The sequence below is a fragment of the Perognathus longimembris genome, chromosome 13 (genome assembly GCF_023159225.1).
Source record: "Perognathus longimembris pacificus isolate PPM17 chromosome 13, ASM2315922v1, whole genome shotgun sequence".
In the NCBI taxonomy this organism is placed as follows: domain Eukaryota; kingdom Metazoa; phylum Chordata; class Mammalia; order Rodentia; family Heteromyidae; genus Perognathus; species Perognathus longimembris.
This window is the reverse complement of record NC_063173.1, coordinates 17,040,401-17,065,546: the sequence shown is the minus strand read 5'-3', so window position 1 is coordinate 17,065,546 and position 25,146 is coordinate 17,040,401. Positions and strand designations below refer to the sequence as shown.

The window sequence follows — 25,146 nt, the reverse complement described above, 5'->3', positions numbered from 1 at the left end:
ATGACTGTAATCCTAGCTACTCGGGAGGCTGAGATCTGAGGATCGTGGTTCAAAGCCAGCCTGGGCAGGCAAGTCTGTGAGACACTTATGTCCAATTAACCACCAGAAAACTGGAAATGGGGCTATGGCTCAAATGGTAGAGCGCTAGCCTGAGCTGAAGAGCTCAGGGACAGTGCTCAGGCCCAGAGTTCGAGCCACATGACTGACCGAAAAAAAGGTCTTTGATTGTGGTATTCCTACCATATCTTAAATCTGTTCTGAAACTCACAGCCAACTGCAAAATTGATAAGAGTGAACTTTCAGGCATCAGTTGATCCTTATATGTGATCTTATTAAGATATACTTACAGCAATAAGAAAATGTGTAGTAATGTTAGTAATTTTGATTGAACATGTACACTTGCCAGGCCAAGTATATAACATGAGTTATTCATGAGGTAGTTGAATTACTGCAATCATCCTTGTGAAGATAAAGTAACTGGTTCAAGATCACACGGCAATGCAAAGGATTTGGAGTCAGACCCCAGATCTGACCACCTCCAGGATCCTACGTTGAGTGATACCATGATACCTACAACGTATGGGTAAAAAGACCATTCCAATTAATAGAGTTGCCAGGCACCAATGGCTCATGCCTATAATCATAGCTTCTCAGGAGACTGAGATCTGAAGATCATGGTTTCAAGTTAGCTAGAGCAAGAAAGTTCATGAAACTCTTTTTTTTTTTTTTTTGCCAGTCCTTGGGCTTGAACTCAGAGCCTGGGTACTGTCCCTGAGCTTTGTTTTGCTCAAGGCTTCTACTCTGCCACTTGAGCCACATGGTCACTTCATGCATGTTAGGCAAGTACTCTACCACTTAGGCTATATTCTCAGCCCCATGAAACTTACCTCCAATTAACCACCAGAAAGAGCCAGAAAGTGGAGCTGTGACTCAAGTGGTAAAATGCTAGTCTTGAACAAAACAGCTTGGGAACAGCACCCAGGCCTTGATTTCAAGTTCTAGGATCAGCATACACACAGAAAAAATAAATAAATAGAAGCAAGATGATTAGGATTATAAGTGAAAACAGGTCTTTGTTTTGTTTTGTTTTACCAGTCCTGGGGCTTGAACTCAGGACCTAGATGCTGTCCCTGAGCACTTTTCCTCAAGGCTAGCACTCCACCACATTGAGCTGTGACAACACTTCCAGTTTTCTGGTGGTTAATTGGAGAAAAGAATTTTACAGACTTTGAACTGCAATCCTCAGATCTCAGCCTCCTGAGTAGCTAGGATTACAGGCATGAGTCACTGATGCCTGGTGAGAACAGATTTTTATAGCACCTTGCCAATGCCATGATAATTCCTAAGTATGTACTTTTAGGAATCTTTTTGTTGGTGACTATACTTTCTTTCCTAACACTGAACAAAAAAAGTAATTCAGTGCTTAAAGTGAACATCACTAGGTCCCTCTGTTGATGTGCACCATGGCTGGTTGTATTTGGTAACCTAATTGAGGTATGCCAGGGTATACCACAGTGCGATAACATAGTCAAAGTAATTGGTTAAAACAGGGCACTCTTCGAGTCACTCTTTCTGTCACTAGGAGTTAATCAGCCAGATGAGGGCACACTTGTGGACCTAATTAGCAAATTGATTCCAGAACAGAAGCTTTCTTCCTGGCAAAGGTCTCTGGACAGGGTGTTGGCGTAGACCTAAGACCATACGGGGGCCGTTCCCATGCTTTGGAAGCATGAGTCACTTGACTCCTTGGTGTACACTGTGTAGTACTATGTATCCCTGTGTAGAATACCTCAGCTTACCTGCTTCCTACTTGAGGCAGTGGCAGAGCAGGGCTGTCTCTGTGCCTCTCTCGCTGACATGACATCTCAGGTTAGCCCAGGGTAACGGAGCTCACCACAGTTGGCTGACCTCATCTGCAGAGAGGTGGGGAAAAGGTCTGCCCAGCGATCTCACGTACCTAAGACCGTTGATCCCCCACAGGTCTGTGCCAGCCTGGTGAATATTCTGCAGATGGCTTTGCACCTTGCCAGCCCTGTGCCCTGGGCACATTCCAGCCCGACACTGGCCGTACTTCCTGCTTCCCCTGTGGAGGAGGCCTCCCCACCAAACATCTGGGAGCCACATCCTTCCAGGACTGTGAGACTAGAGGTGAGCACTTGGCTGCTTGCCTTGTTGTAGAACTGAATTTCCTTCTGAGTGCCATGGGAGTCTGGTGAAAGTTCTGTCAACCCAGCCCATAAGAACATGTGTGGCACCCGAGGGGCAAAGGACTCAGGTCCCTACAGGGATTGCCCGGACTCTGGGACAGATCTCCCCAGCCACCTTGGCCCCTTTGTACAGGGCCGAGTAAGGATAATCAGGGAGAGCTGTGCAGATTTTGCATACTGGTTCCCTGGGCTTTCATACCGTCCTCCATTTCAGTGCTCTGGCTTAGAGCTCTGAGCTCCAAATTCAGTTCCCACCCCTTTTCCAGAACCTTCCTACCACTGCTTCTTCCAGGAAGCCCAAGTCCAAACTTAACCTCCTGGTGCCCCCCTCTCCACTCAGATCCACTTACTCGTGCTGCTTCAGTGTACTGCTGCTGCTTGAACATGGGCTCTTAGAAGACATGTAGCTCTTCTCTTTCTCTCCCTCTCTCTCTCCCCCCTTCACACACACACACACACACACACACACACACACACACACACACACACACACACAAACTAATTATCACATCCATCGGTTATAAAAGAGTTTCATTTTGACATGTCTATACATGTATACAATATACAGACTCCCTCCCTCCATCACTCACCCCTTTCCCTCCTCCCTTTGTTCCAAACCAACCTCAGCTTCCTCATTGCGTTTCACACATTAAGTGTTTTGACCATATTCACCTTACCCCACTTTCCCTCCCCACTACTAATATCTCCATCTCAGAAGGATGTTTTACATTCTTGTCCTTCATATACATGCACACGTGTGCGCACACACACACACATATTAGTGTATGCTACTTGTTCAAAGGGGTTTCACTGTTATTTTACATATACATATACAGTAATCATCAGACCGACCTCTCATTTACTCTCACCCCCCCCCCCCCACGTTATTCAGTAGCTTTAGTGGGTTTCATTTTGCCATCTTCATTCTTAGGCGCAATGTATTTTGATATCACAATTCCCCATCCACATGCCTCCCTGTTCCTTTGGATTTCAGTGTTGAAGTCCCTCCTACACAGGCTGTTTAGGGAAGGAAGGGTTGACAGCCCCAGATTGATAGGAAAGCATTATTTCGCTTGAACATACTAATTTACTTCACAAACGTTGAAAGCTTTTGTGTTGCATTTGGTTTTTTTTTTGCTTTTTTAAAAGAAGTCTTCTTGTTTTCATTCTTGTCCCCTTCCCTGGGTTACAGTTCAGTGTTCCCCTGGTCATTTCTACAACACCACCACTCACCGATGTATCCGTTGTCCAGCGGGGACATACCAGCCTGAATTTGGAAAAAACAACTGTGTTTCTTGCCCAGGAAACACTACGACTGACTTTGATGGCGCCACAAACATAACACAGTGTAAAAGTAGGTCTCTCCTGAAGGCTTTGCACAGTCTGAGTTAGAGAGCAAGTATCTGGGCCCAGTGTGGGCAGAGTGTATATGTGGGAACCGGGGTCAGAACCATTGAATTTCTTTTGTACAGGTTTACCTAATAGTGTTAAACTATAAACTCTTTGAGAGCAAAGACTCTGTCTTTCTTGGTTCTGGGCTTCTGTTGCTTTGGGTGACATGTACTAGATGAGGAGGAATTGGGCAAACAAAGATAGGGCCGAGGACTATATGTTTGCACATGCACTGTTCGCCTTTGGTGCCAGAGACCCTGTATGCCCATGATTGCCTGATAACTCTTCTGTACTTAAAAATAGAATGTGCTACTGGATGCATAGCTCAGTGGTAGAGTACCTACCTAGCAAACATGAGGCCATGAGTTCAAATCCCAATACTGCTAATGATAATAATACTACTGATAAAATAATATTAAAATACTGCTAACTAGAGAAAAGTGAAAAAAAAAAGTTTGTCTTATTTTCCTCAAAAGTCTCAGTCTCTCTACTGAGCAACAAGCTCTGTTCCCCCAACTTTGCTCTGTTTCCCCAACTTTGACAGGCCTAGAAGTCCTATATAATGGGTTCCCCTGACACATGGACAAAATATCAAAAGCTAAATTTGTTGAGTGTAGTGCCTTCAGGCCAATGAGAAAAGGGTGGGCTACGTGGAGAGTTCCTTTAGGTTGACTCCAGAGAGGGCCCTGGCATAGGACACACTTATCCTTGAGCTGGTGTCATTTGAGAGTGGGCGGGTGCTGCAGGTCTCAGCCAAGCTAGCAGTGGCCCTGACAGAGAGATGACAGGTTGGTGTGCTCCTCATCACGCATGGGCCTTTCTTTCCAGACAGAAGATGCGGCGGAGAGCTGGGAGACTTCACAGGATACATTGAATCCCCAAACTACCCAGGCAACTACCCAGCCAATACTGAGTGTACCTGGACCATCAACCCGCCCCCAAAGCGCCGCATCTTGATTGTGGTCCCTGAGATCTTTCTGCCCATAGAGGACGACTGTGGAGACTACCTGGTGATGCGGAAAACCTGTGCGTCTCACTCTGCTTCTGTCCCCTTCCATGGCCAGCTGGGGAGCTGGCCAACCTGCTCCCCACGCTTTCCACGTGAGGAGCAGGCCTCAACTGACACCTCTATGTTAAAACAGAGATGGATTATGAAGTTATAGAGTTGCCAAGGAACAAAACTTAGACTAAAGCCATATGGAAGCTTCTAGTGAAGTCTTAGAGTCAGGGCTGCCAGCAGGGCAGCCTTCTCCTGAGTCCACTGGGGTGAGACAGTGCTGGCTCCAGACTGGGTAGCTTCATGACTTTGGGACCTACAAGGCCAAATCCATGGTTCAAGCGGGGCTGGTAGGGTAGGGATCAGGGAGATGGAGGGGTGGGGCGTGGAGCCTCTGTCTGCCTTATGGTCCAGTGTCCATAAGGGGACGCTACTACCAATACAGTTGAATGGCAGCGCCAGGAGTGGGCTCAATCCTAGCTGCACTGCTTTCTGAGTCTATGATCCTGGGTGTACATTTCAAGCCTTCTGGATTGCAATCTTAGACTTCAAAATAGGAAAATAAAAGTTGCTACTGTGTAGTTATTAGGAGTTATTAGGAGTTCCGATTTGTAAAGCACTTAGAATAACCAGGGCACCACGTAGAGCCACTGCGATAGATAGATAGATACATACATACATACACACATATACAAACATATATATTTACTCTATGTATACATATACACATATATGGTCTATCCTCTTTATATCAGTTATTAAAGTGCTTGAAGTCACGTGAAGTTTGAATCCTGGCCTTCCCACAGACTGTTGGCTGGTTCTAGACAAGTTCTTGCCTATGTAAAAGAGGCAATGCCTGGTCAGCTTTCTGTGGTTTATGGAGGACTTAGATTAAGCCCAAATCTTCAGCACACTGCAGATTTAGGAAGCCGTGCTCAGTGGTGATGATTGTCAGGTGACAGCATCTTGGCTGTGGCGTTCCAGCCCCCACAAGGAGGACATTGGGGCTGCTGTTTTTGCCTGCCCACGTATTCCTCTGGCTTAGCCCTCCCTGGGGGCGCACCATTCCCAGCCAGATCTTGTCTATTTCTAGGACTTTTCACTGTTCAGATGGATCAGCTGGGTTGGAAAAGCTCTTGAGCATACTTGTTCTATGGTTTGAGTGTTTTGGTGATGTGTATTGAACCCCAACTGTTTCCAACTTCTCTTGGCAGCCTCATCCAATTCTGTGACAACCTATGAAACCTGCCAGACCTACGAACGGCCCATCGCCTTTACCTCCAGGTCAAAGAAGCTGTGGATTCAGTTTAAGTCCAACGAAGGGAATAGCGCCCGTGGGTTCCAGGTCCCCTACGTGACATATGATGGTAAGGTCTGTGAGGCGCTGGCAGCGGCCCACAGCGGGCGAGTTCTGCTTTGGACAGAACCAGCTTCAGAGCCAGCTGGTGGTTGCTGACAAGTACTCACGCTCAGCAAGGCGGGCAGGGGGGGAAAGGACATCACTGACTTCACCATGCCACGTTTTAGAGGGGCATTTGAGGACACTGACTATAGGGTTGAAAAGATGGTTTAGGAAAGCTATAAAAGCAAGCAGAGCCTGATGGGTGAGAACACGGACACAGCTATTATTTCTCCTGTGATTTGTGTATATTGCTTACCATTTATAGCCTTCCTTTTCTTTCCTTCTTCTCTTCTTTCTCCTCCTCTTCCACCTTCTTCTTTTTGACAGTAATGGAGTTTGAATGCAGCAACTTGTACTTGCTAGGCAGATGCTCTACTTCTGGAGTTATACTCCCAGCCCTCTTTGGCTTTAGTTATTTTATCTGGTAGAGTCTCACATTTTCATTTGGGCTAGACTCAGATTATAGTCCTCCTACTAGGTCTTCTGCATGTACCACCACACCCAACTTACTGGTTGAAATGGGGGTCCCACTAACTTTTTGCCTGGACTGGACTCAAACCAGGCTGATTCCAAGCCATCCCAGGCAGACAGATTTATGAGACTCTTATTAATGAGACTCTTCTATGAGACTCTCCAATTAACCAGCAAAAAGCGAGAAGTGGAGGCATGGCTAACACGGTAGAGCTAAAAGCCAAGCAAGAGCATGAGGCTCTGAGTTCAAGGTCCAGTACCAGCATAAGTACACACACACACACACACACACACACACACACACACACACACACACCCCAGTAGCTTGGAAACTATTGTAGTGGCAAACTATTGTCCTGTTTTCTATTATACCATAGTATATAGCGACGTAAGTTTCTACTGCTAATCTCTCATCATGCAAAGGAGCCCAGGCTCCAAGGTAAACACATTGTACCATAGGGATTCAAGATTAAAAATAAAATAAGCTTGTACTCTTTCATTTTTATTTTTTGAGATAGTGTCTCACTGTATAATCCAGGCTGGCCTTGAACTCAAAATCTTCCTGACTTAGCCTCCCAGGGACCGAAATTACAAATATGTATGACTATACCTGGCTTAAGACTTGTATCCTTGCTCATTTTATATTGATTAAAACAAAAAAATAAGAAAAACTTACATTAGTAGAGTACCAGTGACTTTGTCCATGTATTAAATGAGTCATTATGAATAGGATAGTATTAATTTCTATTTGTCATCTCTTTACTGGAGAAACTTTCCCAGAGCTCCTCCCAAACACTTCTAACAATGTTCTCATAATTCGTGTGGCTTTGTAGCACATGACAAGCATACAAAGAGGCAGTTTTTAATGTGTCTGGGATTTGGAAAAGATTTGAGTTTTGCATATGCTTGATTTGAATTATGACTGTGGGAAATAGACTAGACTTGAAAGTGGGGAATTTGGAGAAGGAATACTATGTGCTCAGCATTAAATGTGTAAGTCAAGACAAAAATCTATAAACAAGTCTAGCATGAGGGCGAGCTCCTGTGAATTCCAACACAGGAAGCTTGGACAGGAGGATGGCAAGCGTGAGGCCAGCCTGGGCTACATCATATGACTCTGTCTCAGAAAACCCCCAAAAAACAACAAAAGCAAAAGCTGTTAGAAAGTGAATGAACAGCTTTCTTCTTCTTTAGCCAACCGAATTCTTCACCCATATCCCTGTTCAAACAAAGAAGTCTTGCTTGGTGGGTAAGAGGCTTGGTTATTTTATAGACCAGGGGAGCAGGGAATAGAAAGGAAAGAAATAGCCTGGGAGAGCTCACAAGGGAATGAGCATAGACAGAGCAGAGCAGGACAGAGCCATAGGCCCCTGCTCTGTAGAAGTAGCCTCCTTCTCTGTAAAAGGCCAGGGAGAGGAAGATAAACGAAGACTTCTCAGATGGAACAGCCAGTGAAATAGGAGGAAAACCAAAGAGCAGTGTCCTGGAAGCTAAGAGCAGGACCAGGCAAGCAGTCACGTCAAAGCTACTGATGGGTCTAGGAGGATGAAAACCAAGAGTTGAGCTTAGCTGAGCATGGGTGGCTCACACCTGTAATCCTAGCTACCCAAGATCCTGAGACCTGAGGATCAAAGTTCAAAGCCAATGCAAACAGTAAAGTCCTTGAGACTTTTATCTCCAATTAACCACCAAAAGAGATGAAAATGGAGCTGTTGCTCAAATGGTAGAGTGTTAGCCTGGAGCTATAAAGGTCAGGGATGGGACCCAGGTCCTGAGTTCAAGCCCCATTATGAGCATGCATGCATGCGTGCGTGCGCGCGTACACACACACACACACACACACACACACACAGAGTTGACTTCAGTTCCTACCAACAAAAAGTAGTTTGGTGGGGGGGAGGGATGGGGCCAAAGAGGTTTGGACTTGGCTAGGAGGAAAAGAAAGAATCGGAGACAGTAAGCATTGACTATTCTTTTGAGTTGTGCTACAAAACTCAAAACTTTGGTTATAAAATTTTGCAAAGAAATAGGATGGAAACTGGCAGGAGGGATGAAAGTCACGGTGGATGGGGGCCTTTAAGAAAAAAATCAGAGTCATGAATTTATGCTTACATGCTCAATAGAGATAAAATGTTCATAGGAAAAAGTGTGGAATGCGGGCACATCTGCACTTTTGCCCTTGATCTGGAGAGAGCAGATGGATCTGGCATGCCCAGTAGAGGTGCAGGCCCCGAGGGAACCCACAGAGAGCTCATCTGAACTAGGAGACAGAGTTGGGTGCACGTTGGGGTGAGAAGTATATGAAGTTCTCTGCTGATTAAGAGTATTTTGAAACACTCATAGATGGGTCCTTTTCAGAAGCTTATCAAAAATGAGTCAGTTTGGAAATAAACTATGAGGTTTATATCACATGTCCTTTATTCCAACAGAAGACTACCAGGAACTCATTGAAGACATAGTTCGAGATGGAAGGCTCTATGCATCTGAGAACCATCAGGAGATACTTAAGGTGAGCACTTAGGTGAGGCGGGCTTGTGCCCCTGAGCTCCTCATGCCAGGAGCAGGTTCTCCACCTGCTCCTTACTGCCACCTTTCAGTCACTGAGTCTGTCCCCAGCCAGGGTCAGCTTTGCCCCTTCCCCAAACTTAATTTTTTAAACAAGAAAATCACCAGGCACTGTTGGCTTGTTCCTGTAATTCTAGCTACTTCAGAGGCTGAGATATGGGGATCACAGTTCAAAGGCAGCCTGGGCAGGAAAGTCCATGAGACTCATCTCCAATTGACCACCAGAAAACCAGAAGTGGAGCTGTGGCTCAAGTGGTAGAGCACTAGCCTTGCGAAAAAGAGCTCAGGGACAGGGCCCAGGCCCTGAGTTTAAGTTCCATGGACTATCAACAAAAGAAAGAAAGAAAGGGGGGAGGGGGAGGGGGGAGGGGGAGGAAGGAAGGGGGGAGGGGGAGGAAGGAAGGGGGGAGGGGGAGGAAGGAAAGAAGGAAGGAAGGAAGGAAAGAAAGAAAAGACAGGAAAAGAAAAAGAAAAATCAAGTTTCTGTCTTTAGTGTCATCAAGTGAATTTGTGACTTCCAAGTAAGGAAGTTTGTGGAGGGACAGGGTTGGAGGAGGGACTTGCTTATAAATCCAAACCAGGAGCAGAAACTAATGGCTTACTCCAGTAATCGTAGCTACTCAGGAGGCTGAGATCTGAGGATAATGGTTCAAAGCCAGCCTGGACAGAAAAGTCCATCTTTCTTTTTAAGACAGAAAAGTCTTTAATTATCTAGCCAAAGGCTGGAAGTAGAGGTGTGGCTCAGACGATAGAGAGCCAGCCTTGAGTGGAAAAAGCTAAGGGAAATTGAGAGTTCAAGTCCCAGTACTAGCACCAAAAAAAAAAAAAAAAAAAAAATCCAAGCCAGGGACATATAATATTTTTATATGCTAATAATAAACATTAATAAGTTCTAAATAGTAAAAGACCTTTGGTCCTTCAGTTCCTTGTTTATCCTTGAAGCTTAAAGTCCACCAAATCTTAAATTCCTATAAGTAATTAACAATACTACCTCCCATATTAATACTTCTACTCCTGTGCTGCAGATATTTTTGCTGGTTAAGAAAATCCCAGTTTTTTTAATATATTATTTTTTTTATAAAAGTAATGCATACTTATTATGGATAATTAAGAAAAATGAAAAACTGGAAAGAAGATAAAAATCAGAGGAAATAATTTTCACACCAGTGGTTTTTTTTTAGCTAGTCAACCTCCTGCCTAATACTATGTCATTATTGTCATTATTTTTCCATTGGCACAATGTCAGAATGTTTAAATAATGTTTAAAACAATGTTTTGGCCTGGTAACAAAGTTTTGTTCTCTTTAGGATAAGAAACTGATCAAGGCTCTGTTTGATGTCCTGGCCCATCCCCAAAACTATTTCAAATATACGGCCCAAGAGTCCCGAGAGATGTTTCCAAGATCTTTCATCCGATTGCTACGTTCCAAAGTGTCCAGGTTTTTGAGGCCTTACAAGTGACTGTGCCCGTGTGCCACTCCGTGTGAATGTCGTGGTGTGGGCTCAGTGGGCTGCAGCTGTCTGCCTTCTGCACACCAGCACAGTTGGATATCGCCGCCTCCAGAAGTGGTGACTCGTCAGAGTTCAATTTTTATAGATAATACAGATATTTTGGTAAACAGAACTTGGTTTTTCTTTCCCAGCCTTATGGATGCAGACTGAGAAGGGCTTTGGGTGGCTCGGGCTCCTTGGATGCAGTGGGCAGATGTGCTGGATACAGTGCCGGCCAGCTGAGCTGGACCTCAGTCTGTGTAGATGACACTCAGCCATCTGTCTGTCCTTCCTGGTTCTCACACCTCCTCCAGAGCCTGCAGAGGAAAAGAGGTCACAGAAGGGGCTGCTTGTCTGTAGGCAGAACAGCTGGGAGTGGGGTAACCCCCAGGCATCGTTCGCCCAGCCTCTGACCTGGAGGACTTTCCCCATAGCCTGGTGATGTCAGTTTGATTTTAAGCAGTGAGCTTGAGTTCTAAGCAGTGACCATTAAAACAAGAAAGAATTAGATTTAAAAAATGAAGCCCTTCTGAAGACATACTAATGTACACACGCTGCCGGTCTTCCTTGTCACCAGCTGGTACCCTCCCAGGGTACAGAGCTAATTCCTCCCTCATCTCCCTACCTCCCCAGACTCAGGTCTGTCTGCTTGCCTGTGGTGGTGGATGACACTCATCCGTCAACGGAAAAGCATTTCGCCCCGTCTTGAGTTAGTCCGGCCAAGGTGCCTGTCTACCAAGAGGCTCTCACCCCAGGGGGAGGCCAAAGTCCAGGTGGGATTGGTAGGTGAGATTGTTGTGTGTGCCTTCCTTCCCCACTTCCAAGAACAGAGCTGACTGCTTCCAAGATGTGAGTAGCCCTGCTCAGAGCGCCTCATACTCTGATGGCGGCACCACTGTGGGAAGCAGCCACACACAGGCCTCTGCCACACGGTTATGACCGCTTCACGCTGTGGGACCTCTCCATCCTTCCTTCTTGCATGAATTTGAGTTCTTAGTATCGATGATCGACATCGATAGTAAGGTGTCAGCGGCTCATGACTGTAATCCCACCCAGGACTCATGGTGGTAATCCCAGCTACTCAGGAGGCTGCGATCTGAGAATCAAGGGTCAAAACAGCCTGGGCAGACAAATCCATGACAAACCCAGCAAAAAGCTGGAAGTGCTGATATGGCTCAAGTGGCAGAGTACTAGCCTTGAGAGAAAAAGCTAAGAGAGAGCACTAGACCCTGAGTTCAAGCCCCAGTACCAGCACATACATACACATACAAAAAAAAGTTAAATGAATGACAAAAGAATCCCTTAAAATTAACTGCCATTGGGGTCTGGGAATGTGTCTTAGCAGTAGAGTGCTTGCCTAGCATGCATGCACCCCTGAGTTCGATTCCTCCGTACCACATAAACAGAAAAAGCCAGATGTGGTGCTGTGGCTCAAGTGGTAGAGTGCTAACCTTGAGCAAAAAAGGAAGCCAGGGACAGTGCTCAGCTCCCAAGTTTAAGCCCCAGGACTGGCCAAAAAAAAAAAAAAATAAGTGCCCTGTCCCTAACAGAGGGACTAACTGTACATAGACACAGGGTTTTGTTATTTCATATTTTGTTAATTGTGTAACCAATTCTCTACACCAAAGTACTTTAAAAAAAGCCTAACAAGAGCTTTTTGGAAAAAAAAAAAACAACCAAAAGGACTTTCATTATTATTATTATTGAACTTGCTTTTCACCTCAATGTTGTTTGTAATCTATTAATAACATTGAGCTGTTAAAGCCCGAATGAAACTTTTCTTCTTTATTTGGATGGGTCCTAAATGCCGCTTCTCAGGTGTCAAGTGTGGGAACATTTTTTAAAAATCGTTAAAACAAGGACTTGGAATTTGTTATCCTGGAACTTGGCCTGTTTTTCTGAGTCTTATGGAAACACGATGATTTCAGTGTAACCCAATCTGACTTAGTGTTTTGACTACTGTGGAGGTGACGTGGGCTGAGCTATGCCACTTATCTAAGCACAGTAATAACACCATGCCCATGAGGTGAGGTTCTATATTGCTGGTTCCTCAGAAGGCTGGGGGTGGCACACCGAGAGTTGAAGGGAGTGGGCATAGTCCTGAAGTCGCCTTCTCCAGGAATAGCCTGTGCCCCAGAGCTGTGCTCCTGGTACACGCTTGAGTCCCTAAGACCAGCTTCCTCTCTCTTTCTGTCCATCACCTTCAGAAATGGTCCTGCTGGAAGACTGAATAGCTGTGGCCACGGTCGCTCCTTACTAAATTAATAAATCTTAATTGAACATCCACTGTGCCAGGCACTATTCTAGGCCCTAGGTAGACAAGATAAGACAGGGTGGCTGCCCTTATGACACTTTAATAGGAAGTCACAGACCATGAGCAACTAAATCAACACAAAAAGGATTGGTAAATGCTATGCTGAAAATTAAAACCCACTGGCTGCATGGTTACTTTAGATTTAGGGGCTATCGATGGGCTCTATGGGGAAATGACATTTCAACTGAAAATTACATGGCAAGAAAGAAGCAACCTGGGGGGACTGGAGGAAGGACATCCCAGCACTGAAGTATGGACTGGGGCAGGCCTGGGTGTGCACTGAAGTCTAGTCAGAAGGCAGGTGGCACCAGATGCCCCAGAAAGCCACACAGGGAAGAATCCATTGGCTCTGGGATACACAAGGAGGAGTTTGGGTTTAATTCCAATACACGTGAGGTTTTAGATGGGCTTAAACAGACTTGGTGACCAGGCAAGGGACAAGCTGTTAACATAGATCAAGACCTCAACCTGAGGTCTGGGGGCCGGGGATATCTGGATTTGGGTGACAGTAATGGAGATGAGAGAAATAGGATTCTGGACCTGCAGCAGAAGTTTCTGACAAGGATTAGATGGAAAGGGTGAGGGAAAGATGGCAGTCAGAGATGACGCCTAGTTGCTTGAACTACTGGTAGATGGAACAGGAACAGATTTAGGATTTGTGCTAATTTTAAACTATTACCTCAAATTTTTAAATTTATTTCCAAGAAGAGGCTGTGGATTCTGTCCCCACATCTGGGCTTTGTAACTGCCGGATGGAGAGCACATATCAGAAGGAACCCCTTGTTGCTATAGGCCCAGGATTTAAGGTGCCAGCCACATCTACTTCACCTCCTTGGGATGCTCCCACTCAGTGCAGACACCAGGCCTAGAGGAAGCCGCAGCAGCCTGTGCGGAGGAACTCAGCCCCTCCTCGAAGGCCAAGCTGCGTGTCGAGAAGATGGCCAGTGAGCCATCTGAGAAATGGACTGTCCATCCCCTAGTCCTGCCATCCCAGTTGGCATTTTGCAGAGCAGTCCTCATGGAGCCACACAGAAATTAACTTTGTGAACAAAACCAGTGATTATCATTGTTTTAAAGTTCTAGATTTCTTAGGAAGCCATGGGACACTGGAGAAGACTGAGCTCCATTTTGACCACTCTAGGTTCGAGGAAACTATGAGACATCTCAGTGGAATGGATCCAGAAGATAGGCGAGTGGTTATATGAAGCCCTGGGAAAGATCAGAGCTGAAATATAAATTTCAGTGTCACAAAATAAAGTTATGGGACTTTTCCTAGGTTAAGGTCACCTGAGAAAAGCACAATAGTCCTCTCATCACATCCCCTCAAGTCCCCAAACAGCAAGTGGAAAATTCCAGAAATCATAAATAGTTTTAAAGTAAGTTTTATTATAACTGTTCTATTTTTACTATTAATTCATGTTGCTAAGCTCTTAATTTATAAAGTAAAGTTCACCATTGGTGTGTAGGTCATATGAATGCGGAAAATGTCATCTCCATAGGATTTAGTACTGTGGCTGTCACATCTGTGTGACATCTAGGGACATATATCCCAAGGATAAGGGAGGATTGTCATAGATAAAAAGACTAGGGAAGCAGATGCCAGTGGCTCAAGCCTGTAATCCTTGCTACTCGGAGGCTGAGACCTGAGGATCAAGGTTCAAAGCCAACCCTGAGCAGGAAAAGTCCAAGAGACTCTTATCTCCAAAAAGCCAGACATAGAGTTATGGCTCAAGTGGTAAAGCACTAGTTTTGAGCACAAAAGCTCAGAGACAGCACCCAGGGCCCTGAATTCAAGCTGCTGGACCCTGCCCTCCCCATTCCCCCCTAAAGAGTGAAACTGAATTCTAGATTTCCAGGAACCAAGGACTTGGTGGATCAAGGAAACAGGAAGAGGCCAGAGCTGAGCTTCCACCTTCCTTCCTGTGTTCCGTGGGGGAGCGCTTCCGGAGGGTGGAAGCTGGGCCAGCCCTTCCTTCCAGCTGTGGATATTGTTCTAACCACTTATTGAAGTGCTGCTGTATCTATGGATTTAGCACTGCTTCCCCCGAGCTTCCAATGCTAATGAAAGAGTCTGCCTTTTCACACTAACAGATGATTATCTTCACTTGGGAAAATTGCTTCCTCTGAATCATCCTCTGAGCTGTTAAGTGCGTAGTCTGTAGGCACTCACTGGATTTAGGTTTGCAGGTGATTTTCAAATGTCATGTGATAACTTGGAAAGGCATTGTGCTCTCTGCACAGCATGAAGCAAAGGCTCACTTGCCCTCTGGCACATCTCTCTGAGAAGAGGGACCAGGGCTGTTGCTACTGCAGATGTTACAGCTGATGGGCCCATGCTGGGGGGAAGCCCACGGGTCCCCTGCCAGGCCCAGCTGCAATCTTCTGAAGCTTCTCACTTAGGACACTGCACATCTGTGCTTCCTACCCTGCAGGGGGATGGTCCTCAAAGCCTTGCTATGTCTATACTCCTTCTAGGCAGTGTTGGGCAGGCAAATGGATCGGTTGAGGTCAAGTGGTTTCTCATCAAGGAGAGGAAGCCCAGCTTCTCATGGTCTTCCTCCCATCAGGAGTGTCTTGGAAAGCTGCTCCAGTGAGGGAAGATGGTGAGGTAGCTATAGAGGTATGGCGATCTCCTCTCAGTGAATGCAGTAAGATCAAAATAGATTTAGGAAATGAAACCACTACTCTATGAAACCATCTACTCTAAACAATCACAATTCAATATTGCTTGGTTTTCAGATATCCTATAAGGAGATAAGACTATAGTCCTTAGTTACTAATAATTTTTTGTTATGTGTTTGCTAACATTTATTCGGTGAGGACTAAATGCTAGACATTGTAGGAGTTGGGAATATAGCAATGAGAAAAATAAAGTCCCTGCTCTTGTAGAATTTCGATTCCATTGGTCAGAGGAGACAATAAAGAAATAAATGTCTGATATAAAGTTAAGTGGCATTGTTATAAAGAAAGTGGAAGTAAGGATAAAAAAAATGAGGAAGTGGTAGGAGTGGCCTTATCATTGGAACCATAAATGTAGGCTACTCTAAGGTTCCTCAAACCAAGCCTGACAGCCAAGACCCTAGCAACCCCCTTTGCTCACTCAGCAAGCTTGGCATTGCCTGACCCACTAGGCTGACCAGGGCATCAGTGAATGAGTAATTCTTAGAATAGGCGCCACCTGGTGATAGTAAAGTGCAGTAGACTCATGTTTAAATCACAAATCCTATTAATTGCCTGGGAGTTTACCTACCTATAATCCAAAACAAAATGTTACCTAAGCGGGCGGGCATTGAGGACCAGGGCTGTCATTTGACAACTGGCTTATTGCATGTTTGTTTGTTGTTTGTTTTTTTTTTGACACATCCCTCAGAGAGAATCTGTTCAGATCATTTCTTTTCTCTGCTTAGCCTAAAAGCTAAATGACAAAGGAGATATGGATTTAAGTGATTTCAAACTATCAACAATACCATGAATCTCTCTGTCATTGTCTCTTCTACACATACACACACAAAAAAAAACCACTATACTCATTCATTCCCTTTTAAGGTGTAGGCACTAGGGTAGACTGAGTCAGGATGGCTCACGGCATATAGTATTAGCTACAGGCTGGGAATCTGGAAGATTGATTTACGAAGCCAACCAGGCAGTAAAATCCTCAAAATTCCATTTCAAATGGGATGTTTCCACACCAAGTCCAATTTCTGGCTCCTTGCCATAAAGGTAAGGTCAGGGAAGAGTCATTTTAGCAGAAAAAAGTAATTTGCATAACGTCATATGGTTAGTAGGCAAAAAAATAATTTTAATTATTTGAGGTTTAAACTTAGTCCTCTTGTGCTTGCTAATCAGGCGTTCTACAGATTAACAGATACCCTCATCCTAAATGTTTTTACTTTTTTGAGACATGTATACCAGGGTGGTCTTGAACTTAAGATCCTCTTGCCTCAGTGACCCAAGTGATAAGATTACAGGCTTGTGCCACTATATCCAGCACACTCATTTTTGAAACATGAGGACTGGCGAGGGCAGGCCTGACCACTGTCTAGAAAGAAGCAATAAATGAACTGCAATATAGTGAGGGACAACTATGTAACACTGCTACTTCACAGATTTTCACCTATTGCAGGGGTCTCTCTGCTCAAAGCTAGTGCTCTACCACTTGAGCCATGGCTCCACTTCCAGCTTCTAGGTGGTTAATTAGAGATGAGAGCCTCACAGACGTTCCTGCCCCAGCTGGCTTCCAACCACAATTCTCAGATCTCAGTCTCCTGAGTAGCTAGGATAACAGACATGAGCCATTGGCGCCTGACAGAAAACTCAATTTAAAATAAACAAAAAGCTGAATAGATTTTTCTTAAAGGCAAAATAGCCAATAGACCTGAAAAGATGCTTAACATCCTTGTGAGATGCGGCTTCACCACTGCTGAGATAGCTACCACCCAAAAGACTGCCTGCTAGGATTTGGAGAAACAGAACCCTCAAATACCACTGCAAGAGAGAGAGAATGGAGCAACTTTGGCGCGCAGTCTGTGAACTCCCCACAGGATTAAACAAAGAAGTACTATTCTATTCCAAGAGCCACGCATGGATGGGCACAAAAGGGCATATACATGAACATTTACAGCAACATTTTTTGTACTAGGTAAAAGGTGGAAACCAGACAGGTATTATGGCACATACTTGTAATCCCTTTAATCACACTTGTAATCCAACTAATCCCAAAAGGTAGGGATTTGGGAACCTGAAGTAGGATGATTGTGAATTTGAGGCCAGACTGGAATATGTATTTTTTGAGGCAAAATAAAATGTGGAAACAAATGCCCATCAGCTGATGAGTAGTTAAACAAGAACAAGGTATTCATGCAATGAAACATTCAGCCATAATGAATTACTGATGTATGTTATAATATAGATGAACTTTGAAAGCATTATTCTAAGTAAAATAAGGATCACAAAACACCATACATCATATAATTCCAATAATTTAAAATTTTTTAGGGGCTGGGGATATGGCCTAGTGGCAAGAGTGCCTGCCTCATATACATGAGGCCCTGGGTTCGATTCCCCAGCACCACATATACAGAAAATGGCCAGAAGTGGCGCTGTGGCTCAAGTGGCAGAGTGCTAGCCTTGAGCAAAAAAAGAAGCCAGGGACAGTGCACAGGCCCTGAGTCCAAGGCCCAGGACTGGCCAAAAAAAAAAAAAAATTTAGAATAGGTAAACCCATAGAGACAGAAAAGTTGTCAAGGGCTCAGGAATTGGGAGAAAATGCAAGTTTCTTTTGCAGTATTGGGAAAATATAAAATTGATTATGATGATGGTTGTATAGCTCCCTGAGTTGTGTGTGTGTGTTGGTCCTGGATCTTGAATTTTAGGGGCTGGGCACTGACCCTCAGCTTTTTTGTTCAATGCTAGCACTCTATTGTTTGAGTTACAGCCACACTTCCAGTTTTTTTGGTGCTTAATCTGAGATAAGAGTCTCATGGACTTTCCCGCTGGGGCTGACTTTGAACTGTCATACTTAGTTCTCAGCCTCTTGAGTAGCTAGAATTACAGGAGCGAACCACTCATATCCAGCTTGTGAGTGTATTTTTTTAAGTTATCAAACTGTGCACTTAAAGTGGGTAAATGCAGACCATATGACTTATATATATATAGTATTTCACAATAAAACAGTTACTACTGAGAGACATGACAATCAAATATTCTTCTACCTGATGATAGCCTGGATTCAGTTACTGGAGGAATGTGTTATAAAAAAAACTTCTTCACATCAACTGACAAAAATCAGAGCATGAATAGTAATTTAGACAAAAATACCATATCGATGTAAATTTATGAAATTTATATCTGTACTGTGGTTATGTAAGAGAAATACCTATTCTTAGTAAGTACAAAATGAGATATTAGTTTTAAAGAGTTAGATTTATGTAATTTATCCTCAAATAAAGGATAATTCAGAAAAAAGTGTGTGTGTGTGTGTGTGTGTGTGTGTGTGTGTGTGTGTGTGCATGTATTGGGGTAAGAAAATGATATGCCAAATGGAGTAAAATGTTAATAGCAGGTTATCTGGGTTAAAGTATTATAAGAATTTATTGTAGTGTTTTTATTTGCAACTTTGGAAATTATTTCAAAATAAAAAATGTTAAGGCCGGACATAGTGGCTCACTTCTGTAATCTAACTACTTAGGAGGCAGAGATCCAGAGAATCATAGTTCAAGGTTATCCTGGACAAAAATACAGGACCTTATCTTAAAACTAAATAACTAAAGGAAAAAAAATAGTAGTAGAGTGTTTGCCTAGCAAGCACTAGGCCCTGAATTCAATCCATATATATATGTGAATTATTTTTCTTGCAGGGCAATGTAGAGCTGTGTGAAAATAGGTCAAAGTGAACTCTGAAAGTGAGTATGTGTTTATGTCTACATGCCTAGGAATCTATACATGTTCTACAGAGTGCATTGGTGCATCTTTGCTGCATTTCCCCAGACCCTTTGAGGACCATTGGCAAATGGTTATACCCACTCATAGTTATACCCTGGCACCATGCTTCTGTGGGAGAAGGAGGTGGAGTCTGTGATCCCAGGTGGGCAGTTGGTGCAAGGTGAGCAGCCTGGCTGGCTATGCCCACTCTGGGGCTGATAGAGTGAAGTGGGGTGGGCGGGTCAAGCCTGGGCATCTCTGGATTCTCATTTTTATACCAAAGGGTTCTCAAGAGGATCAGTCTGATTCCATACATGAGCTGAAGAAGATGAGGAAAGAACAGGACTCGTTTACTGAGGGTCCATTCTGTGTTCTACATATTATCTTTTAAAGTTATTTTTTTATTTTATTTTTACTAAGGCTTGAACTCAGGGCCTCATGATCTCACTTCAGTTTTAGCTCTTGGCTGGCACTCTACCACTTGAGCCACACTTCACTTACAGCTTTGTGCTGGTTAACTGGAGATAAGAGTCTCATGGCCTTTCCTGCCCAGGCTTTGAACCACGATACTTAGATCTCACCCTTCTGAGAAGCTGGGATTATAGGAATGAGGCATCAGTGCTAGCTATATATTGTGTTAATGAATCACACAGAACCCTGTGAGATGAATAAACAGGCTCAGAGGAGCTTGTTTTACTTGACCAAGGTCCCACACACAATAAGCAAGGGGTGAGCTAGACTCAGAACCAGCCAAACCTCTTCCCTACTAGGTCTACAGACACTTGCTTTAGATACTGAGATTCTACCCCCTGCCCCTCCACACACTTCTTGCTGTCTGATTTGAGGTCAAAAAATCTGTCCTTATCCCAGGAAATGAAATGAAGTCCTATCAAATCACTGCTAACAGGAATGGATCCAAAAGACTCAGCCAACTTTGGAAAACACTAGCAGAGCTGCCATCAGCCTTGTTTTTTGAGGCCAAGGTGATGCCCGGAATTCCCTCTGAAGGAAAAAGACAGAAAAATCTCTACTTTATGCTACCAAAGTATCACAGTCTTCAGGACTAGGTGCCAAGTGTTGTGCAGAGATCCTGGCACATATCTTGTACCTGCAGTGGCAACCATTCAAAGGATCTTCCTACCAAAGAAAGTTGTGGGGGTGCTGTGCAGAGAGCTCCAAGGAGTGGCCATTCTACCTTCCCAGGTATGGCCAAGGTCATAGCTCCTTAGCTCAAATCTAATACCTTGGAGGGTTTCTAAGACAAGAAGTTGTAAACCCAGAATTGCTGACAGCTGTAAGAGAGGAATAGCCTGCCTATTAGGAGCTCATCTCAGAAGCAAGCAGAGCTGAGACACAGGGACACCATTTGAGTCCTTGCATCTAGCCAGTGCCTCTGTACATTTTAATGAACAGAACCCCAAATTTGCATTTGTGCTTAAGAAATTTGCAATTGGGTTTTTGTCCTGTATAGAAAATAATATGAGCTGGGTATTAGTGGCTCATACCTGTAATCCTAACTACTCAGGAGGTTGACATCCAAGGGTTGAGGTTCAAAGCCAGACTGGGCAGGAAAGTCCATGAAGTGCTTATCTACAACTAACCACCAGAAAACTGGAAGTGGAGCTGTAGTTCAAGTGGTAGAGTGTTAGCCTTGAGCAGAAAAGCTCAGGGACAGGGCTCAGTCTCTGAGTTCAAGCCCCAGTTCAAGCACACACACAAAGAAAGAGAGAAAGGGAGGGGAGAGAGAGAGAGAGAGAGAAAGAGAGAGAGAGAGAGAGAGAGAGAGAGAGAGAGTCAATACCTGTAATCCTATCTACATTTGAGACAAGCCAAGAAATTCATTTCAATCAATAGCTGGGTACAGTGGTATACACCTGTCATCCCAGTTATTGCAGGAAGCATAAATAGGAGAATCAAGCTCCAGGCACCCAGGGTAAAGAGCGACACCCTATCTCAAAAATAACCGGAGCAAAAAAGGCTACGGACATGTAGGGTGCCTAAAACTTACCAAGCACAAAGCCCTGAGTACTGAAAAGGAGGAGGAGGAAAATGAAGAGAAGGAAGAGAGAGTGGGGGAAGAAGAGGAAGAGGAGGAGAAAACAATACTAACTGAAATAGCATTGGCTTATCTAGTGTAAAGCATGTTTAAAGCATGATCCATCTACAACAACTATGGGAGAATGCAGGGCCTTTACAATAAAGCTAAGGGTCGAAGTAAATCTAAATATTGGAGACATAGAAGAGAGGGAAAGAAGTGCCTGGCCCCTGCCTCAGGAAGCCTCAGCCCCAGAGACTGAGGAAAATGCTGAGATCTGACTTGTAAGGGAAACACAGACCAGTCTCACTTTGGGGAAATCTATGGGTATTTCTGAGGCTTCCCCAAGTTATGCTTGTTAGCTACCTCTTAGCAAGCTCCACTACTGACCAATGTGCTATGTAGATTACTTCAATTAATCCTCATATCAGCCTGAGAGAGATAATTCTGGCACTATTTTCTAGCTGAGAAATTAAATGCCATAGTGGTAAAATACCAAGGCCCTAGTGAGTGGCAGAGCAAAATTTAAATCTAATTCACTGGACTCCAAAATCTTTGCTTATAAATTACTCTAGACTTCCTCCATGATGGCTCAATGAGAAGGTGAGTTCAGTCATGTGGAGAATAATAATCGTACGTGTGTGTGCGCACGCGCGTGCATGAACACACATGAACGCATGTGCTGGTCCTGGGACTTGAACTTAGAGCTTGGGCACTGTCTCTAAGCTTTATTGCTCAAGCTAGGGTACTACCTCTTGAGCAACAGTTCCACTTCTGGCTTTTTAATGGCTAATTGGGCTGGCTTTGAACTTCAGTCCTCAAATCTTGGCCTCCTAAGTAGCTAGGATTATGGGTGTGAGCCATCAGTCCTCAGAGAGAATAATAATCCTTTAAAAAATTGGTATAGCCCTTGAGAATTTACAAAGCATAATTGAATATGCACTTTCACTGTAGGAAACCATAGCATTTGCCATTTGAGATTACTCTGCTAGCCTGATGAACAACGGATAAGCATTTGAGTAAGCTGGATACACTACCCAGAAGTGACCCAAGCAGAGCCAAGCAGCCATTCTACAGTCTGCAGAAACTCTGTGGGGTGGGGGGGGGGGGCGGTGTGCATGCTCAAGTAGGTCTCCTGACCACTTTGACCCATATTTTAGGAAAGTGCTAGTACCAGCCTGGGAAGGAAGGTCTCTCACAGGTGAGGGGACCAACTAGTATTGTGGCCTCAGATCTGATTGCAGAAACAAATCCACAATAGCACAGAGCTCTGAATTCATGAAAGAGGTTCCCAGCTCAGCCAGGCCCCATTTACTTTTCAACAACACCTGATAGGGCCAGATTCCAGTTTGGCCATCGAGAATCAGCTTCCTGGTATTCCCGGGGGGGTCTAGCTATAAAGAGTCCCTTTCTTCTGTCAGGACATCCTTAGTAAAAAGAAAGAAAAGACTGCAGAGTTAAGCTAAACTGCAGCAGAGATTCCAACTCTCCACCTTCTCCCAATATCCTCTTGGACCTCCCTCCTGAGATTCTACCTCTCTGGCTCCCTCCTGAAGGAAGTAGTTGTCCTAGCCCAGTGAGGACCAGGCCTTGTTGCTTTGCCAAGCTCAAGGCACCTGTCCTAGAGAGACAAGGCAAAGCTGCCTTTTGTGGTTCCCTGGGTAACCCACAGTAGGAACCAGGACAGCCACTGCTGTTCACTACTGGAGGTATGCTAGGGGCTGGAAGATGGGCACCAATCCAACCCATTTTCTTGAAATCCCTGCCCTCCATATAGTGGAGGACAGAGGAGGACTCCAGCTCCTGGGACTTTCCTGAAGCCAGGTGGAAAGTCTTCTGGACTCATTTGTCCTAGCCCAGTGAGGACCAGGCCTTGTTGCTTTGCCAAGCTCAAGGCACCTGTCCTAGAGAGACAAGGCAAAGCTGCCTTTTGTGGTTCCCTGGGTAACCCACAGTAGGAACCAGGACAGCCACTGCTGTTCACTACTGGAGGTATGCTAGGGGCTGGAAGATGGGCACCAATCCAACCCATTTTCTTGAAATCCCTGCCCTCCATATAGTGGAGGACAGAGGAAGACTCCAGCTCCTGGGACTTTCCTGAAGCCAGGTGGAAAGTCTTCTGGACTCATTGTCCCACAGGTAGACTGGGGCATAATGAAGGAAGCAGAGGTTGAGAAGCAGGCTTGTGAAATCAAACATAGCTCTTCTAGACCTGTCAAGTGCAGCACAAGTTCTAAGGGCAGATCCCACAGCTCTATTGCTTACTTTTCTTACACACAGCCTTAACTTTTGCTAAACATTTGCTAGTATTCATTGCCAGACTTCTATGTATTAGAGATTCAATATTAGGCAAAAACAAAACAAAACAAAACCGGACTTAGTCACCTTCTTGGAGTTTGCACTCATGAAGGGGAAAAATATTGATCAAACAATACACACACACACACACACACACACACACACACACACACACACACACACACACACACCCCAGAGAGATACATATATAACCAAGGTCTATTCATCCTCTCTCTAAGGTTAGAAATGGGTCTGTTAAATAAATAATATGTATGCAATTGAGGTCTGAAGAGGGTATGAAGGATCATTCCAAATGAAGGAAAATTCAAAGGCAAGTCATTTGGTAAGAGAGGGAATGATTCCTCCATGAACTGGAGAGAATGCTCATGAGGCTGAAGGTCAGGGTGCAGGAGAAGGTGGAGACACAAGAATATCCATCTTTCTGGAACCCTCAGGTGCCTTTTGAGGTGCTCTTATCTGGGAGAGGGGACCATAGCATTTGCAATTTGAGATTACTCTGCTAGCCTGATGAACAACAGATAAGCAGAGTGGGCATTCAGGCCAGCTAGAAGGCCCTTTAGGAGGTTTCAGGCATTTGCCAGGAAAAAAAAAAATAAGGTTTTGATAATACTGTCTCCCAAACTGCTGCCAGAACCAGTGAGATACTAGATTTTAGGTATTTTTTCCAGGACCTGGTTTGTAGTAAGGATTCAATACACATTGGTATTGTTACTTTTTATTATTGGTTCCTGTCAGGGTGTAGATCCTTCTGTGCCTATTTCTGTGAGATGGAATCAAGGGTATTTCTGGTGGTTTCCAGGGTGGAAAAGTGGTTTGTACCAAGTTATAACGTTATGATCAAAACCCAGAATGTCAGAAGGCCCCCCTCAGAATGGATTGAAAGTGTGATGATTCACGAAGAAAAAACGAGTCCCAATTGTTCCCAGGAGAACAACTGCTGGAAAGATAGGTGAACCCCCGGCCCCCAACAAACAGACCCAATCGAAAGCCCTAGACTTTGCTGAAAAAGACAGATACATTTGGCCTGTCGCTGTTCCAAAGAGTAGGTGGGTAGGGCTATCTCGTGCCATTCCCACGGAGGCGGGGACCCTCTCCACTCCCCAATTCAGGGCCCATCCTCAGGCTTTCTAGCGGACCTCCTCCTCGGCTAGGATGCACGGCTGATGGGCTGATGGCAGAGGTGCCCGGGGAAGGGAAGTGGGGGGAGGGTCCCGGAAGGTCTCCTTCAGCCGGCCCGACGGGCGGCCCCCCCGTGGTCACGTGGCCCTGTGGGTGGGGACCAACCTGGAGTTGGAGAAATCCTGAGCTCTCCCAACTTCGGAGCGCGCCGCCCTCCCTCGGTCCCCGGCCGGCTCTGGGACGCCGGGAAAGGGACTCGCCGAAGTGGGAGTCCGCGAAGCCGAGAACCGGTGCGGGCGACTGTCCTCCCGGCATGGCCCAGCTGTCAGTGGTCCCCGGCTCGGCCGTGGCGTGGACAGGTGAGTGGGAAGCCCAGGGTGGCGGCTCAGGTGGAAGAGGCTAGCCCATCCCAGGA

The 25,146-nt window shown here is 45.0% G+C and overlaps 1 protein-coding gene across 2 annotated transcripts in view; it reads left to right on the top strand.

The window, feature by feature from the left end:
* Scube2 (signal peptide, CUB domain and EGF like domain containing 2) overlaps positions 1–11,139 on the top strand; it is a 72,184-nt gene extending 61,045 nt beyond the window's left edge. Inside the window, exons 18-23 of one of the 2 annotated variants that reach the window (XM_048360840.1) lie at positions 1,981–2,148; positions 3,400–3,561; positions 4,428–4,625; positions 5,811–5,963; positions 8,899–8,978; positions 10,342–11,139. In XM_048360840.1, coding sequence (XP_048216797.1) covers positions 1,981–2,148; positions 3,400–3,561; positions 4,428–4,625; positions 5,811–5,963; positions 8,899–8,978; positions 10,342–10,494 — 914 coding nt within the window. In that variant the 3' untranslated portion in view covers positions 10,495–11,139. The remainder of the gene's footprint in view (positions 1–1,980; positions 2,149–3,399; positions 3,562–4,427; positions 4,626–5,810; positions 5,964–8,898; positions 8,979–10,341) is intronic. The other variant, XM_048360841.1, reaches the window with a different exon arrangement.
* Positions 11,140–25,146: the final 14,007 nt, after the last annotated feature.